General features: G+C 35.4%; 2 protein-coding genes and 1 long non-coding RNA gene across 3 annotated transcripts; all 3 read right to left on the bottom strand.

The window, feature by feature from the left end:
- Positions 1-652: 652 nt before the first annotated feature.
- On the bottom strand, positions 653-1,580 carry LOC109207580 (putative F-box protein At1g65770). Its single transcript, XM_019370519.1, has 2 exons — positions 1,097-1,580; positions 653-990 (listed from the first exon to the last, which is right to left on the bottom strand). Exons 1-2 carry the CDS (start codon positions 1,578-1,580, stop codon positions 653-655), a joined length of 822 nt encoding a protein of 273 aa, XP_019226064.1.
- Positions 1,581-3,870: 2,290 nt separating this feature from the next.
- Positions 3,871-8,873, bottom strand: LOC109207582. The gene is made up of 3 exons (XR_002065035.1): positions 8,475-8,873; positions 4,822-5,823; positions 3,871-4,345 (listed from the first exon to the last, which is right to left on the bottom strand). It is a non-coding gene; the product is annotated as an uncharacterized LOC109207582 (long non-coding RNA).
- Positions 8,874-13,427: 4,554 nt separating this feature from the next.
- LOC109207581 (putative E3 ubiquitin-protein ligase UBR7) lies at positions 13,428-19,342 on the bottom strand. Its single transcript, XM_019370520.1, has 5 exons — positions 18,949-19,342; positions 15,693-15,851; positions 14,846-15,106; positions 13,882-14,529; positions 13,428-13,781 (listed from the first exon to the last, which is right to left on the bottom strand). Exons 1-5 carry the CDS (start codon positions 19,027-19,029, stop codon positions 13,692-13,694), a joined length of 1,239 nt encoding a protein of 412 aa, XP_019226065.1. The 5' UTR covers positions 19,030-19,342; the 3' UTR covers positions 13,428-13,691.
- Positions 19,343-20,179: the final 837 nt, after the last annotated feature.

Here is a 20,179-nt window from a genome sequence, read left to right as displayed (position 1 = left end):
TGATTCAAAAAGAGGACGCAACAGAAACATCAAAATGAAGAACCTCAAACATTGCCTTGTTGCTTCTACTGTTCCAAGCAAGAGAAGCTAACAATTAAACTAGTACAAGCAGAATGGCAGTCCATTCAAGCATCTCCATCATATATTTATTCTTTGTATGAAACTCATTTTACCTTGTAATAAATCAATTTCCACTTGGACTTAAGCCCTTAAAATTAACTTCGAAACACATTTATTGAAGCGGAGTAATAGAAGCATCTTACACTCTCTTTCTGTTCTATAGAGAGCTAGAAGATGGTTACATCTCCTACTTTTGTGTTTCAGTTAGTATATCAATTGCAAATTGCATGGTGATTGCACATCAGTATTATTAGATCATGAACGGTTTCCGGTAGGAAACTTGAGAACAAGGACAATACTGATATAGAAAGAGTTTTCGAGGCTGTAATGCATTCCAACACAACATACCATGAAGCAAGGAAGTATAACAACTAATGGGAGTACCTTGTCCAATTATATGGATAATAAGAAAGATAAATCAATCAAGTCTGAAGGTAAATGGCACGTTTAAATGTTTTAAAAGAACTCGACTTTCAGGGTAAAATAAAACATATGGCATAATAAATAGAGTAAATAAAGAAAGGTGACTCACTCAACGCAGAGTTGGTGTGACCCAAAGTGGCGGACAAACACGACTGAGGGAAATACCCTCGTAATGCGGCTGGAAACTTCCATCTGCTAAGTTGAACACCCCCATGTCCGAGCCGCCTCCTTCTTCAAACTCAGTGTGCTCAATCAAACAATTATCTGTAAAATAAATATGATTGCACTTGATTCCTGGAAATTGAGAAGCTTGGACCGAAAGAGAAGCATTAGCGCCCAGAAAAAAAGCTCTGTCCCCTAAATCCCTGGTCTCAATCATTTTGCCAACAGCTAAATCTACCTGAAAAACTTGAATATTTGTTGTCTGATATGTCCACTTCACACTATCTGTGGTATAGATGCGTCAATGGAATCTCACGATCATCCTTGACTCTCTTTATTACATAATATAGCGTAACTACAAATAATGATCCTAATGATTCTAGGATGTAACACTCCGCATCTGGATCCCGTGGTAACTTTGCTACGAAATGAGTTTTAGCAGGTCCAAAGCCAGCAACATCACAAACATAGACACAGCCGCCATAAGCAACCGTGTAAAAGAGGCCATCAAAATATACCACATCACTAACATGTTGGAAAGAGGTACCACTCCCAATCCTGGTCCATAGTAAATCTCCTGGTCTCCAAAAACTGAGGAATCGGTTGGGTCCCTCAATGACCATGAGAACATAGTCAGATGTCTGAGAAGGATTAGCTGAGAGAACTGCTTTCCTGATAAAGGCCCACGGTTCTTCAGTGTCGTTGAGTTCATAATAATCTTTAGTGGTATTTTGATGGGGCAATTCGATCTGAACACCAGAGAAGGGATGTAACAGACTGATTTCACCCTCGTCTTTTCCAACTGTAATAAGCCATCCCATAGACTCCACACATCGTTTTCCACTGGCTCCCGGAATTCGCTTCTTCAAAATCATGCCATTATAGAGACTGAAGAATTTTCACAGGTGTTATCATCCTCCTCCTCAGCTAACATCAGCCAGGGAATCCTAGGCAAGTCACTGTTAAAATTGGCCTTGGTGGCCACAGAGTGCCATGATTTGCAGACCATGCCGAAATTAAGGTAGTCTTCAATCAAATTTAAACGTCTAACTACTAGAACCAGCAGGTCATGTTGAAGGTCCGACCAATCAGCCACATCTTGCAGTTCCGCCATATTATCACAAATTCTGTAAACAGAGTTTGGCATGAATTTCACTTTTGGCGTAGTTACAGTTCTAAATTTCAAACACGACATCTAAGGCAAATAGATATTCCCTTCATTTCAATTTATACGACACGCTTCACTTATTAGTCTGTTTCATAAAGAATGACACATTTATATATTTGAAAACAATTTAACACTTCTCATTTTATCCAATTTATCCTTAATGAGAAGCTTTTATAGCGATACAAATTAAAGGCTCCGCAAGAGCTTTACCCTCTAAGCCTTTTAGACCACAAGTTTCAAAAATCACTTCTTATTTTTTCTTTTGTGCTAAGTCAAACTACCTCACACAAATTGAAACAGATGGAGTAAATTAGAGAAATACACAATTAGAAAATAATCGTCATTGTATATCAGTATATGACGCCAGTAAACAAACACCTATCAGTGGAAGCAAACAACTAAATGAATCATTAATTGAATCCATAAAACTAGGGTTTAATTAGCGACCAAAATTTTTCTATAACATTCAAATATGCACGAGACAGCATATGCAAGTACACTTAGTTATTCAGAAATTAAATTTTCTGACCCTTTTTTTGAACAGCTTCGCCGGCGGCCACCAAATGGAGAATTGAAGCAGTTCAAAGAGAGTAAAGAATAATGAGAGGAGAAGAAGATGGATTTGGGTTTGTAGTTGAATTGTTTTTCAAATCCCTACAAAAGAGGGAAAAAGAATTGGCGCTGGGTTGAGACTTGTGTTTGAGCGACCTATGACAAAAAAATGTACAGCGAAATTTGAAGGTGGAGCACAAATTAATTGGAAATTTTAGACCATAATCTAGAAATTAAACTACTTATAGAAAATATTAGTCTAATTTGTCAGCAAACACTAGCTCAAATTACAAAGCAATATTGTCGCATATAAAAAAAAAAAAGAAAAGTTATTTGGACAATTTATATACAATTGCTCTTCTTTTAATTCTTAGAGAGTTAGAGAAAAAATCGAGCCTCGTGTCGTGCTCGCTTGGCTCGGCTTCAAGCTTAACACGTTATTAATGTATTTTCAATATTGGGTCGGGGAAAGACTGCATGTGAGATCTTCAATAAGTTTGATGATTTCGAATGTGCTCCCGATCCTACTACATGCTACAACTTAAACATTAGAGATCTTTGTAGGCTTTCAACTTATGACAAATCGAAATGTGGAATTTACAAGGATTTGGTCAACTGCTGGATAAAATTGTAGAATGCATCTTATAAATCGCATTTGTAGAATGCATCTTATAAATCGCATTTGTAGAATGCATATAGCATCTTCAGGCATTTGGCAATCTGATTATAAATCGTTTTGCATTTGACAAATGATCATAAAAGAAGTGATCACACCCAACTGCCTTATAAAAAGGATTAAGCGGTCGCTGTAAATATAATCCGGTCTAAAAGTCCGGAGTCGAATCTCACAGAGAACTAAGGTTTAGCTACAGTTGTCCAATATCGCTAAGAAACACAAGTTCGAACAACTTTTAAGTTATTAATATAAATATTCTTATTTCTAACTAATTAACTAAAGGAGTGATTAACCACTAAAGATACTAAGGGTTGGAGACACATTAAGGAGGTCTAGAGTTATGATTTCCCCAATTGTCAGAATCCTTCCCGCTATGCTTCCTATAATTTAGCCTAAGTATTCTCTACCAATCGTGAGTACTTCGGGTGTCGTAATTTTCTTCCGAGCAACTACCACAATTTACTAGACATATTCTTCCGAACTACACTAGTGCACCGCTCACTAAGATCGCACCAAGGCTTCGTTATTCCTAATCCTACCTTAAACCCTCCGTAATAATCCCTCACATCGTTAGGAATGATGTTGTTCAACAACTACCTAAATATATACCCTTCTCCAAGCAATTCACACTAAATAGGCACAGTCAATTGATGGCCATTCAATCAACAATAACAAACACGTAGTTGAACAAGTAGAGAAATCCAACGGCTCAATTATATAAAAATATAATAAGAATTCATCATCTAAAAGGTTCCATCAAAACCCTAGATAACGAATTAGCTATTCATAATAGTATGCAGAACTACAATACTAGAATTCATAACCAATAAAGGAAATAGAGGAAGAAAGAGGGAAAAACGTGAAGTTGAATCCTTCTCCTTCTTGTTCCCAGCGTGTTCTTACCTCCCTAAAGTCTTCTTTCTCTTCCAAAGTAGTTTTAGGATGTATTTATATGACCTAGGTAGGGTGGAGGGCCATCCAAGGCAATCCAAAATCGGATAGGAGAGCTGGAGGGCGCGTTAACTTTGTGCAGCGCGCGAACTTGGATGCGGACTCAGCTTTTGCAATTCTCCAGTTCGCGAAGTGATCCGTGCCTTCGCTTCACTGTTTTGTGCCTTCATTTTTCTCCTTTTTCGCGTCCGTTTTCGTGCCACGCACGAAATTGGACGAGCTCCCTATTCTTTCAATCTCTTCTTTTTGTGTCGAATTATCATCTTTTGATCATTTATCATCCAAACTCGTTCCTATACATAAGAAACACATAATGAGTATATTTTACTTCAAAATCATGTAAACTCTCGCGACTCACACAAGAATTAATATGCAAATTCACTCAAAAATATGCACTTTTCATCATTTATCAAGAAGCAAATGCATTTCCGAAGTCGTTTATCTGATATGTCACTCTACAATGATAAATTTATTTAAAGTTGTCCCCCATTATATTATTGGACCATAAAACTCCCTACTGTCATACTATCCTAACACATTTATCCTTAAGTGGACGGAGGGGACACGTGGCACTCATCCATGCCTTTTTTTATATTTGGTATCATATTTAATCGATCCGATCCATGATACTCCATACCCAAACCTCATAACCATAAAATATAACACAATTTGCTTTTTTTCTTTGGTTGCTGTTAAAAAGACAAGTTAGAAAATATGTTTAATTTCTAGCATTTAATGCTTTGAAGTTCAAATTGTGTAAAACAATTACCTGACCATAAGTCCTTGCATTATGAGTTGTTTCTCCACATTTGCTGCAAGTCATGATTCTTCCTTTTCTGGACTGTGACCACACTCCTTGTCTTTTTATTGCCTCATCCTTCTGCCTATCTCTATTAACCTTAGGTCTCCCTCTTGCACTTCCCATGACTAATATTTAGCTCAAAGATTCTCTTCAAACCTAACGTCATCTCCGTAACCTTGTACTTAGGATTATCTTGTAACTTCTTCTTGAAATATTGTGCAATAGTACTAAAATTAACAGTTTTATTATCAAATAAAGTGCCATAATCATGTTCAGCATTTAAAGTCTTGATTTTAACCCCACCAATCTTTTCTTTTGATATTAAACAAACAAAGAGACAACCAACAATATCACAACTATACCTGAGCCTTTCTAGGTCACTCTTCTCCAATTTCAAACTTTTCTTGTTAGCAAGAGACTATAACTCCATACACTTTCTAGCTTCTGGTATGTCCTTAAAGTACATACTTTTGTATAACTCTTTGTAGTCACTAAGTTTTTCAATTATTTTCCTTTTTTGTGCTTTAAGTGCTTCTAATTCTTTAGAATCAGTACTAGAGTCAGATCATACATCACTTAAGCTACAATCAGTATCAACATCATCCATAATTTTATTAGATTCTTCCTCATACTGTACAATATTGGGAATAGAGTAAATAGGGGGCTCACATTTATCTACACCAAATAGATTCACTACATTGAAATCATTGCCTATTAACTTTTGTAAATGTCTGATACCATCATCCCCTTCAATCACATAAAACTTACCAGATGGGGCAACAACTATAAGTTGTTGAACCCCTAAAAATTCTAGCTCATTTGTGAATTCATTCACTATGTCTATGTGTGAAACAGTGAAAGTAAGTCGGAGTCATAACTTGTCCAAGTCTTCACCAATTTTTCTGTGTAGACAAATTCAGGCTCAGTAACCCATTGAATATTAAGTCGACTGGCACCATCTCAAATAACCTATCAAACACAACAACAAAAAATATACCACTTAGAAAACATAAAATAAATCATGTAAAAGTCAGAAGTGGGAAAAGAATAATTAAAGCCAAAAAGAACTACTAATTTTTATGACAAGAGCCCCTCCCCCCCCCCCCCCCCTAAAAAAAAAAAGAATCCAAAATACTCGAATACTTTAATTAGATGGCCACACAATTGGGGATCATCATTGTTAATAAACAATGAAAAAGTGCAGAATCTTCACACAACACAACTATATTTCATTAACAAAGACAAAAACAAACCCCACACAACCCCACAAAATCCAACACAACACATAAGCCTATACATCATCATACCCAACAATAAATAAACAACAAAGGCCTAAATCATGCATGAAAAACACTAGAAACAGACAAGAAATTAGAATATATAACTGAAATTGCAGAAAATTAAGTTGGATGCCCAAGCAATCAAAACCCTAGAATAAAAATCCTAAAAAATAAAAATATACTAAAAAGATGAAATACTAACAGAAATAATACAGTAGAGATGAATCACTTTAATGGAGGAAGGTATTACCTTTATGGCATTTGTTGTTCAAATCGGCAGTCAACAGAGAAGAGATGGGTTAGAGAGTTCTAGAGACTGAAAGACAAAGAATAGAAAATGAATGAAATGGGTTTATTTTGTGTTATATTTTACGGGTTATGAGGTTTGGGTATGGGTTGTCATGGATCGAGTCGATTAAATATGATACCAGATGTACAAAAGGCACGATGAGCGCCACGTGTCCCCTCCGTCCACTTGAGGATAAATGTGTTAGGATAGTAAGACGGCATGGAGTTTTATGGTTCAATAGTATAACGGATGACAACTTTAAACAATTTATCATAGTAGAGGGACATATCAGACCTTTTTCCAAACTTTTTTAGTTGTATCGTTAATATGATACAACAAAAAATATTAAAATAATTATACCGATGGCAAAGAGTACAACCGCATAGCTATAAAGTCTTAGATTGGTGAACTTTTTTCAATTCAATTTTCAAATTAAAGATACATAATTGTATTTATTTTCTAATATTGTGGATTGTACCAGTACCATTGCTCCTCTAGGAAAGAAACTACTTATGAGGTTCTCTTGAAAGAAAGTTTTGTTTAATTTGCTTATATAAAAAGACATATCTCAACTTTATAGTGCATTCAATGTCAGAATCTTCACGTGGAAATGACGCCGAGTACTTTAAAGGGTTGCTTTTTAAAAATTAGTAGTGTGTTTTGTATTTTAATTTTTCAAAAAAAAATATCCTCAATTATTCTAAAGTTAGGATTTTTAGTTTAAAATTTCAGGACTGTTATAAATAGAATTCTATTTAAGGTGAATGTCTATATTCTAGAGAGATTTTACTTGGTGGGTAAGTCACTCTTTTTCTATAAATAGAGGGGTTATATTCCATTGTAATTGATCTCAAATCAATAATAATTCTATCTCCCTACTTTTCTCTGTGTCACACCTCCTTTTTCTGCTACTACACCCCGCGAAGGGTATAATAAAGGAGTTTTTCCAATTAAAGGACAATCGAAACGGGATTCACTTTATTAAAGATTCAGAGTCGCCGCTTGGGAGATTTATGGTGTCCCAAGTCACCGGTTTGAATCCCGAATCGAGGAAAGGGTTTGACTCTGTATTACAGTCGCGCACCAGAAATCCGGGTAAGGAATTCTGTTAAACCGGGAGAAGGGGTTAGGCACTCCCGAGTTCCGTGGTTCTAGCACGGTCGCTCAACTGTCACATTTGGCTTAGGTCTGATTTTAATTCATGTCATCCTATAGTGCAATTTTAAAATTGTTTAACCGCTTTTAATTAGTTTTTATGAAAGTGAACGCCGTTTGAGAGCGTGTTTTTGGATCACGTCACATGAAATGCACCCGGATCCTCGACACCTCTTATTCAACGTTTTGGGATTTGGATTTGGGTCGCATGAAATGCACACCCGTATTTAAGAAGGTAAAATTATTAAAAGCGCCCCTAAAGTGGCTAGCGTCTTATTAACTTTGCGGGAGGCCATGAAAATTCGCTAAATGGCACGTCCCGATTTCTAAGGAATAAAATATTAATTAAGTAGGGGCCATGAATTATGGAAGTAATTTTAGAAAAATGGGAATTTGATCACGACAAATGACTCTAACACTTGATAATAGAGGTAATTATTACAGTTAAAGATTAAATCAACATCAGTAATCATACTAGAGCTAAGAATTAAAACACGAAACCAAAATGTGTTATCCTATAGAAGTCTTTTAATAATGATCTCTCAACTAACGGGAATCAAGGAACCAAAATGTTTCATGCTATAGCCTACAGAAAAATATTGGCAAGAAAACACTTACTTTAGCACTATTGCCACAGAAACTACCTTATTCTATCAAATGCCGTCCATTTTAAATCCAATAAAAAAAAAACTATAGAAACAAATAGGTACTAGTTCTGTATGTGTCATCAAATCAGCAAGAAAAAAGAAACTAAATTCACCTCAATCAGCAAGAGGACTTCAAAATAAAAAAATGAAACACTAGAACCAAACCCGTCCTTGACTAGTTTATCTATGAACATATTTGCATTATCCAAATAAATCAAAAGGTTTATATCATTAGATTTAAAATGGTACCTGGACCCTTTGGAATAAATCAACCAAATTGGAATTACAAGAGGCTAAACAACTCAACGACTCTTGAACGGAGCATTCGCCGATGAATCCGGACGGAACCCGGCAACTCAAGACCTCAACGGCAACCTTGATCGGAGTTAGCACTAGCCCGAAACTTATCCTCAATGTTTAATCCATCCCTGTTTTGTAATTTATTGAAGCTTTTGGCCAAGAAAGTGATAGAGGATTGTGATGGTTGTCGCTGCTATGGCGGAAAGAGTTTCAGTCCTGAAGGAGGAGGCAGCTTTTTGATTTTGATTGAGGCGTGTGTTCTTATTAAAGAATGGGGTGTGACTGATTTCAGCCACTCTTAGGAGATTCCAAAGTGAGGTCAAGTAGCTGCCGTCTCTCTTCAATGTATTGCGGCGCTGCTCCCTTTCTTCAGATTTTTAAATATTATTTACAGGTAGAGTCTAGGTTTAGGTGTATTTTTGTGTATTTTGCCCATTAGTCCCTAGGTCTTTTTGTGTTAAGTCCTTAGTGTCTTTTTATTTGTTTTTTTGTCCTAAAGAAGAGTCTAGAAGGGTCCCTAAACTACACAATGCCTTTTAAAATAAGATAGCAGTACTACACCATGTCAAAACTAATCCTAATTAATTAAACTAAACATGAAACTATTTTTGTATTTTCGAAATTATATAAAGATAAAAATAGGGTAATATTTTTTGTATTTTTTTCAAAATTTATGAAAAATACATAAACTAAAATATTTTTTGTAATTTTCATTTTTCTTGTACTAAAATAAAGTAAAAGCGTCAAAGTTAATTGAAACAGCGCTATTAGGCCTAAATTAAATATTTACATGCTAAAATATGAAAAATCTTGGGGAGGGTCAAAAATTACATGTCTACACTCTGCAATATTCTTCTTCTTCTTTTATTGTACATTACACGTTATCAGCACGAGACTCTAACCAATCGAGTAGAGGGAAGTTATTTTAATTTGGGATACGCACAGGGTGCTCAACTTGTACATAACATTGAGCATGATGATTGTCAATTGTTCCATAAACTTTCTTCAGGAATAAATTCTTTATTCCGAATTTAATGTAAGTATTTTATCTTATTTTTCTCTTTTAAATTCTTGAAATTATATAATTTGATTTTAAATACAAGCAAAGACGATAAATTTTGATTGTAACTCTAATGGAGTTTGAAAGAAATTAGAACCACGCAAAGTCGTAAAATTTCTATGTCTTTCCATGATCAAATTCATGTATGATTGTGAGCACAAGAAGTGAAACCCGTCCCATTGAATTTGCTTCATTCTCATTCCCTTAAGAGAATATGATAGCAGTATGTGATAAGCCTGTAAGAAGACAAAATTATTACCGTGAAAGTATCAATGGATATGGACGTGGCAATTGACGAAATTATAATCGTCATCATTGTGTAATGACAATAATAAGGATTCTCAAAATAATCATTCGCTCTGTGAAAGTAATGTTTGTCATTGATTTGACATGAGATTTTGTAAAGCACATATAGATAATTATGGTCTATTCATGGTGTGAATGTGACAACATGTGATTTATGAATACATATTCATTCTTGAAAGAACAAGTGGTAGTGAATATACCACACTCACCTCCGAAATGAGGTCTGAAAGGAAATATGAAAATAATGTCATTATTATGGCATGAATGATCATTGGTCACGTACCTATACGCCAAAATATTTTGGCAATGTGATTATTAAAGGACAATAGTGATGCAAGAAACAGATCTTGCATATAATTTTGACCATTATCATAAAGGTATAACTTTCTCTTTGAAAGAGATATTCACCATATGGATATTGATGAATATGTGGTGGTACAAAATTAATTGGAAACTCTAGAACAGCCAATTATACTATTTTGGAGAAACGCAATTGATTACCAATAAGGTATTGTGTTATAGTAAGTCTCAAAGAAACTTAATTGAGTTTCTAAAGTATTCGCGAAAGCGGTTGGTTATATTGAGACTATAAATAAATGAAAGATTTAATATCTTCTATTACTACAACTTGTAGCGAGGTAATACGTATGTAAAAAGTTACGCGCTTTATTCTCTAGTTTGTACTACACAAATAAAAGAATATCACAATAAAGTGGATGTTTATTGATATAAAATTCATATCATAATAAACTTGGAGTTTATTGATAATTGCACACGTCATGGTGTAAACCTGAACTTTATCAATATTAATAATTTATTCAGTTCGCATAATTGGTTTAGCCATGTTAATTTAAGTATGATGTGCAAAAATAAAAGAAAACTCACATGGGTAAATATTAAAGAACTAGAAAGTTCTTTATGAATTCTCTTACATTGCTTGTTCTTATTAATTAATAGACCAATAAAATTGGGATCAAATTCCATGAATTCTGGAAATATCAAAGGTGAATATGTGCTCATTCACTTGCCATGTATACCACATAAGATGCATCTATGAGATGGTTACATGTGCGATTATTATTAACCCGCAATCTGGCCGGTGTTTGCGAGGTAACTTGCTCAGTAATTTAATTTAGAGCATAATTTCCAGATTTTCTATTCAAGACAGTTTATCTTGATAAGTTGGTTTATTTCACAGTTAGTTTAGCAAAATAATTATTGAGTGCCTCCACTTAATAGCTAACTATTGCTTATGAGAACAAAGTTATATATGTCAGTTAGATATACGTTATATACGAAAGTATATTATTTTCTCCCCTCACAAGTGGTTCAGGGTCAGGAACCAAATAATTCCATCTTATTATTATTGATGTGCGGTGTATATTTTGATTAACACCATAACACACAGAGATGGGTTCTCAAAGTTGAGGAAACAAGTTTATTTTTCTAACATGAGGGGGAGACAAGATAAACAGTTGAGAAAAAGTTACGTGGAATGAATTATAATTTGTATATCTAGAACCTCGAATATGATAATATGAACTTGAAATTCATAAAAGGATAATTCATTTGCAATATATTGCAAAGCATGCCAGACGCATTTGTTGACCCAAAGAAACTAACTATATTCTAACTGCAAATGCTCCTATTAAAATAAGTCCTAAAAGGACAAAGTCTACGGTACGCTTAAAGCGTATAGACAAATTGGTTTCAAATAAATTTCTTGATAAAGAAGATGAGCAAATGATAAAAATGATCATAATAGAGGCAAGTGATCTAGAAGATCACATGACATAATACTTCATAAAATCTCATGAGAGATTCAGGTACCTGAAAATATGAATGAAGAGAGCTCTATGTTATGTCTTTGTGAAAATAAGGAGGTTGGAACCGATATAAAATGTTCGTCGACAATATCTATGATAATGCTAAGTATAGATGAGGATCTTAAGTCTGTCAAATACAGACACAAAAATATTGGCTAAATGAAAGAGACACAATTCGAATAGAATTGGTTTCATACGAAAGACATATAGTTTTGGACATGTAGTTCAAACACTTGAAAGTATAAAGTCAATGATATGTGCAATCAGTTTTCGATATTTAATTTGTCTAGCATGACATGAAAACTTGATATGCATCTAATTAAAGTCTATATGACTTATATGACAATCCTTGAAGGATTTAAATTGCTTGAAGCATATACAATTCTTGATCATGAAGTACTACATCCTAAGTGCAATTTGTGCACATTTGTATCTTGCTATAACTATAAGCATGATAATGTGATAGCAAGGATTTTCAAGGTGCAACATATTCATTGGAGTAAATATGGCTATTTTTTAAATCTTTGCCGACGTCAACCTTCAAGAAGATAATGCACAAGATTGGAATGTGAAGGCTCAAGGATGTGAATTGATGCTCTCATCAAGGGAAGTTAATACGCGTTGTACTCTTTTTTTCTTACAAGGTTTTGTCCCGTTGGGTTTTCCTTGCAAGGTTTTTAACGAGGCAACCAAAAGACGTATCGATAGATATGTGTACTCTTTATCCTTCTCTAGAATTTTTTTTCCCGCTGGATTTTATTTTAGTTAAGGTTTTAACGAGGCACATTATCTGTTGAATAGACATTCAAGGGGAAGTGTTATAAATAGAATTATATTTAAGGTGAATGTCTATATTTTAGAGAGATTTTAGGGATTTTACTTGGTGGCTAAGTCACTCTTTTCCTATAAATAGAGGGATTCTATTACATTGTAATTGATCTCAAATCAATAAGAATTCTCTCTCCGTACTTTTCTCTGCAATATTCTTACAATTTTTCTTTGAGCGCAGGCACATCAGACGCAACGGTAACATTCGCAGAAATATACACGTAACAAGCTCACTATCAATTAGTCCATCAGACACCGAATATATCTCCAGCTAAGACATATGCTACCCTTATTTGCTTCTTGCTCTTTGCATGGGACTAATCCCTGTCCCCGCACATTTGCATGAGTCTAATCCTTGACTCTACAGTTACATGAGGCTAATCCTTGCCTCTATATTTGCATGAGGGTTTCTAAGTCTTGTTTTGATAACGTGTTCAGTTAATCTATATGTTTCTATGTCTCTGTGATTTTACCCTATGATTGCTTGTTAAGGTTCCTAATTATGGCTATCCCTGCCTATTGTGTGATTTTACCCTATTTTGTTCACCAATGTCTCTGATTCTCCACTTCTCCTGCCTGTATCATGCTTATTCTACTAATTCAGACTATGCTCTACATGAATCCCTAATTTATATATGATTTTTGCCCTACTCGACCTCTTAGAGTTCTGATTTTCTTCTTTTATTGTTCATAACAAGAACAACATAAGTACTTACTAATCTCTAAATAGCATCCTTGAGAATGACCATCTGTGCACTTGCCCCATCTTCAACAAACATTATTGCTGATCTGAACGATGCCCATTTGCGAAATGCAATTGTAGAAGTTACTACAAGAAGGCTCCTTTTTTTAAGCTAGAACAGAGACCTTGTAAAGGGGAAATAAGATGAACGAGATATTTTGATCCAATAGAAACTTTCTAGCATAAAGGAGTTCTCTGAGCTTAACAACATGATCGTACTGTCTCACTATAGCTAAGGCAATATGATAAAGCTAAACTTAGATAGTAGTAAAGCACAGTAAGAATTCCCCTTGTACATATATAGAGCGGTTAAAATTGCTAGTACATGATTCAGTGTTGAGCAGCAAAACTAACTACACTCGATGTGAAGTTGCAAAGCTACTTTCTTGAACATTCAAAACAACTTAAGTCGTACGCCTGCGCTTCTGGGCAAGATTCTCAAAAATCTTATGAACGTCAGCAGATGTAACTGGCTTTGATGGATCGAAGGATGCCTGTCAAGGAAATATAAGGGTAAAAGAATGCTCAAGAGCTAGATCCCGATTAATTGGGAGATACCAGTTAAACAGTATCAGTTAGGGATGAGGGACATACCAGGTAATTACCGATCTCGTCTTTAAGGTCAGCGATGCCAGTCAAAACCTCCATTTTCCCAACGTGGCCCAGTTTATTAAGCATCTCAGCACTACGTTCTTGCTCGTGTTGAGCTCTCTTCTGTTTTGCCATTTTCTCATATTCTGCAATTGTATCCTCTTTTTCAAGTAAGAAGGCAAGCCCTTTCTGTTTGTAGAATTCTGTGCAATTTTTACACCTACAGAGAATTTCTCTCCAGTCGTTAGAAAGGAACATTGGCTTGCTTTTCTCAAGGCGAATTGGAGCTTCTAACAAGTTCAGTCCAAGGAAGCATTTGGTACTAGGACCAGCAATTTGGTTACACTGATTCAGAATTGTGTTTGTTACAACGTTTTCTCCAACAGCCTTCCCAGTGAAGTCTTTTTTAGGACTATCCTCAGATACAGGGGTCTCAATAGAGGAACTTCCATTGTTAAGCTCCTCAGAAGATCCCACAGTCAAAGGTGCATCTTCAACCACCTCCTTGTCCTTCGAAGAATTTGTAGCAGTGTGCTGCTGGACCGATGCAAATATAGAATGAGGATATAGCTTTAGAAAAGAACAAATAGCTGCGCATCCCTGGCAGATTAAATCCTCAAATTGAGGCTCCCCATTTTCATCCCTTGGAACCTGTAATAAAAGCACAATGATTAGTAGCTTCTTTTAACTAATGAGTCATAAGAGGTAAATTGCAACCAACTTACAGATAAGGAAACAAGTAATGCATTAGACAGAAGGAAGCATCTGATCTCATGACTGATAGGGTATACATCCTTCGTGATACAAGAATCAAGGAAATAATATGAATGAATACAACATTTTTCAGAAGCCAATCGACGAAACATCTCAAACTAACTCAGTTTCATAAATCATCAAGTTATCTCACATAAAAAAGAGAGTTGAAAATGATGAGCAAAGTTAAGCAAGAAGAACAAGAGCCACCAACCATATCAGAGGACTCAAGACCAAGATGCTCCTCATGAAACCAGTCCTCACAGATACAGCATTGTAGATTCTCCAATTGGTCTTCAACATCAGGATCAGGATATGGCCGGCAACATGTGCAGTATGAACCTTTGAAATTGTGATTATATGAATTTTCCGTGTTTTCAACATCTTTGCTAGCGTCAAGCTTGCAGAAGAATTCCCCGAACTTTGAATTTCCACAGTCACACCTAAAGTTTCTCTTCGTCCAAAGTTCCAAAATCTTGTTGAACCAGCATTCCGAAAATTAAGATTAAATATATCTCAATGTAAAAAGTGAGATAGTTAAATTATCGCCAGACAGAAGAAAAATATGAAGCAGCACCATAGTACTCAATTAGAAATCTTGTGACTGAAGTAGATAACATTTCTTCACCACATTAGAGTCATGGCTTCACGAAAACATTACAACATTGCCACACAGTTCATCTTTAAAAATGAAAATCTTAAGTTAAATTCAAATACATAACAGCTTTGTTTCACCAGCCTATGTACACTAGAGTGACAAAACCAAGCAGCAAGTTGGATTAAACAAAGATAACATTAGAGTATAACGCATCCGCTGAAGTACACCAGCAACCTCCCAGATATAGGGTGCAAAAATCAAAAACTGCTACTGTATGACAAGATATCCTCATTCTTTAGATTTTAAAGGGCAGAATGGCGACGTGGGTATTCAACATTTTCCCAGGTAGTCCCCGGTTTCAGAATATAAGCAGAAAAAATTTACCATCAGCAGCCTGAGATCATTATTCACCTAATCATTTATGGTATGCATAAAAAAGGCAAGTCCTTAGATTAGTGAATACCTCATGACCATCATGGCAAGAAAGGCTACAAGCTGTGCAAACCCCAGCGTTCCCATCTGGTGTGCATGTCAAACAAGAAAAAATAGCTTGTCTCTTCATATAACCTTTGCTATAGGTGCACTCCTTGCCTTCATCACCACCTAAGACCAGATCCGCCTCCTACATCAAGATAATTTATCCCCCCAAAAAAAAAATCAAGCATTGTCAAATTCAGAACAACACGATCAACTCACATTTCAAACATTTTGTAATAGATTAAGGTTCATATCTTTCTGAAAAATAAATGCTCTTTAGGGGGGGAAAGGGGGGGTTCAACCTGTACATATTTGGCCCCAAAAAACTGCACCACCCCCTCCCCCCACAAAAAGGAAAACCCATGCTAATTAGATGCTACCGCGTTATCTTATCACGTGACATGCAAATGAACAAATCACGTTTAGCCCGTTAAAAACTCTTTAAGTGTAATTCTGAATATAGAAAGCATTTAGTATAAAATAAGAGAGTACAAATTAGAGCTGCAGTGTTTTTAAAAACAACGAAGCATGAAAATGCTCCCAATGATTCTATAAATAAGTACGAGTATATTCAGGATTTGAGCAAATTTCCTTCTAGAAATCCTTTAAGGAAGCCCTGAACGTACACTACACCACTGTAATCAATCATTTCAAAGTTCCAATTCACTGCTTAAATTTGACAGTGAATAGCCATTATGTAGCACAGCTCCTGGTGCCATTTTTATCTTTAATAATTATTATCCAGTTTTCAGTAGGTCTAGTGAGGAAACTATGGAAGTCACAAGGATACTAACTCACCCGCTAAATGTCTGAAGAAAGACCTCAAAAGTCACCATGTGATTATACAAGATAGATTAGCTTTCTCATTTATCTGATGGAGCCAAAATTTTCACTAAGGGGATTCAAAATATGAAGAAGTAAATATACGAAAAAGCCAAAGAAATTCATCATCTACTATATATACAAAAAGAAAATAATCTTAACCTTGTATATACAGTGTAATTTCCAGTGAAGGGGTTCAGATGAACCTGCTTCTGCCACCCTAGCTCCCCCATGAGCCACACAGACATAAGAATAGAATAATTAGCTAACGCTCCTGCCTATACACTCATCATCATCTACATGTCAAACTCGATATGGTTGTGATCAGCTATATGAACCATTTCTATCATTCTACATTGTTTTCAATATTAAAAAGATTACTCACAATTTGACTATTCTTACAATGGTCGAATAGCCTTACTAGTGTTGTAAATAGCGCTCGCTACGTTGCTAATAGCAAGTAGCGACGCGAAGCAAGGCTCAGATGCTTTTTTGGGTCTGTTGCGATGCATTTTTAAAAAACACCGACGAGGCGAAGTAGCGTCGGCGAGGCGACAGAGGCTAGGTAGCGACAGAGGCGTCGCTTTTTTAAAAAAAAAAAAAGACTTAAATAAAAGTTAGGGTTTTCTCGATTCCAGGCACCTCTTTCTTCTTCTTTCTTCTTTTTTTCTTCTTTCTTTTCTCTTTCTTTTTCCGGCACTAAGCTTCTGTTTTTCCGGCGTCTTTTCCGGCAGTAAGCTTCTCTTCTTTCTTTTTCTAGTAGTAAGCCTCTGTTTTTCCGGCGTCTTTTCTGGCAGTAAACCTCTCTTCTTTCTTCTTTCTTTTTCTTTTTCAAGTATTAAGTCTTCTTTGTTCTTCTCCTTTCCGGCAACAACCGATTTCCAGCAGAAATATCCTTTCTTTCTTTTCTTTCACCTCAGTTTTCGCTTCTGCTCTTCTTTCTTCTTCTGTTTCTCTCTTTTGATTTTTTTTTCCAGTTTAGTAAACAATTACTTGCATATTAACTTCTCTATATAATTACAATTACAATTAACTGTTATTTTCTCTCCTTAATTACAATTAATTTCTCTCTATAAACAGTATATTAAAATATTTGATTTCTATCTATTGAGTTTTTGAATTTATATATTTATTAATATGCTGTTGTTATTGAGTTTTTAGATATTTATATATGCAAATTTAATATTTTATTTTTAGTATTAATTGGCACTTCACATCAAAAAGGCGAGCGCTACGCTTTTTGCTTCTCGCCTCAGTGAAGCGGGCCCTCATCGCTTTTTGTCGCCTCACGCTATTCAAAACACTGAGCCTTACCAATACCCTCTTACTTTATCCAAGCTTGAGATTAGCAATACCTACCTATAAATTATACTAACTTATTAAAATTTCTATTTGCTCTAGCACCTATCTCAAATTTACATGTAAAGTGCACTTAAACATCTATTTATCTAATTCTTCACAGTCAAAGTCTTTATACAATATGTGCATGGAAATGAAAGAAAATTAACCCAAATCGCACGTTCAAACCTTAGTTTTCCTTAGTTAGCATGGCATATGGATCTAAGGTCTCAAAAAGTAAGAAAGTATGACTATCATAAAGGATGCACAATATACAATCATCAACTCTATTTTCAATGCAAAAGAAACTACTCACCTAGCATCAGATGTGTCAACTCCGAAACATCATTCTAATAAGATGTGCTCCACACAAACTACTGATTGAATTCATCTCAACACCCATGTGCTCAAATTTCAGACTAATGGCAATGGAATTCAAGAGCTAGCAATAATTAAGCTTATACAAGACTCGTTTAACGTAATGAAAAAAAAAAACTGAGTAGAAGACATAAACCCACAAAAGACTCAACTTTGTAGAATAACATCTTGTGATACACACTACTATCAACTAACAAATCGGTCAATTAAGTCTCAATAGCCAAATTAGGTGGCGTAGGATATATAAATTGAAGTCTCAATCCCAAATTACTATGAGGAATTATCATACTCTTACTATCCTTCGCAATGTGTATATCTCATGTAGATTCAGCAATTGAATAAATGCAGAGGCGGATCCAGAATTTAAATTCGATGGGTTAAAACATCAAAATTTTGGGTTCGAAATGTGATATTTGTAGAAATTTTGTTGTTTTTCACATATACATCTACATCCAACACTGAATAAATGTGTTTCTGACTTCGAACTCTACGAATCAAAAGAAGTTGTACATGATTCTACTAACCAAAATGGGCGGAGCCCGGGTGGCGAAAGGGGCCAAACCCCCTTCGCCGGAAAATTACATTGTATATACAAGGTAAAAAAGAATTTTACCTTGTATAACATATAGACACAACAATTGCAATATAACAAGTTAAATTGGTATAAGAATACAGAATATCAATATTTTGCAAAGTGAAATTACCAGCTCCTGCTCTTCGAGATCTTCGAGATACTCATTAATCGAAACAGTCTGATCACCTTCCTCTTCAAATGCATCAGCCATAATCAAAAACCTAAATAAAGCTAACAAAAAAGCCACAAATCAAACTAAATTAAACAGCAAAAGAACCGTTAGAAAACCCTAGGGCACACGAAACCCTAATTTCGTGAAGAAGAAAGGTGTCTATAACCAAAACAATCAGTTAATCCGTGAAGAAACAACTATTATCCATAGGGAAATTGAAGAGAATACGCAACGAATAGCTTTTGCTCTGTAAAATTAGGTTAGGGTTTTATTTCGAGGCAAAAAGGGCTGTAAGGACATTTTCCCGCCATTTTGAGCTACATTGATATTTTCCCACTAAATGTAAATTCATGGTATGGTGGAATCTTCTAGAGAATGGATACACATAAGCTGAGAGAAATAGGATAATATATTCAAATCAAACCAACCAATGAATGTATAATATTTGTTTTTTTATATATAATTCATTTGTTTACCTTAAAAATACGAGTAACAATTAAACTTGATTTATGGTTTTAAAGATACGTGATTTAGTTCGATACTAATTAATAACCAAGAAATCTGAAGTATACATGAAAGAAATAAGTAAGTCAAACCAGTAGATAACTCAGTCTCGACCTCGAGCCCAAGTGACCTCGAGATTGGTCAAGAACAATGAAGCAATAATAATAAAGCTTAAGGGTAATTTTGATGAACAATAAGCGAGAAAGTAAGAGAGTATATTCTTTGCCAATGATTAGATGATCTTTACAAATGATTGGGGTCCCCTTTATATAATAGGGGAACCCTAAATAAGGTACATTTCCATTTACAGTAAAGAATCTTATTGGGACAGCTGTCTAACCGCCTAGTACGGATTCGTACAAATCTATTCCGAGATTTACGCCATGATCTTAGAGACGTGGCAGGAATTTCGCTCATTCTGTTACAAATCCGTAACGGCATTATCTCGGGGTTGAACATACTCGGCTTCGATACTCACCGTACTTTGATCCTCGGGCATTGCACTTTGTCTTCGAGCTCGAGTCTGGTCCATCGAGCTCAAACTCGACCTTGCCTGAACTCGGGCTTAAGGCGACTCCTCGAGCCCGGAAAATCGGGCATACCTGATTTCGGCCGTATACAGATAGTCCTCGCGTTTCTTAGAGTAAGATGATAAGAAACGATTTTAACCTCAATTTTTCGGAGT

The sequence above is a fragment of the Nicotiana attenuata genome, unplaced genomic scaffold (genome assembly GCF_001879085.1).
Source record: "Nicotiana attenuata strain UT unplaced genomic scaffold, NIATTr2, whole genome shotgun sequence".
Taxonomy (NCBI): Eukaryota; Viridiplantae; Streptophyta; class Magnoliopsida; order Solanales; family Solanaceae; genus Nicotiana; species Nicotiana attenuata.
The sequence above is the reverse complement of the archived record's forward strand: the minus strand, read 5'-3'. Positions and strand labels throughout refer to the sequence as shown.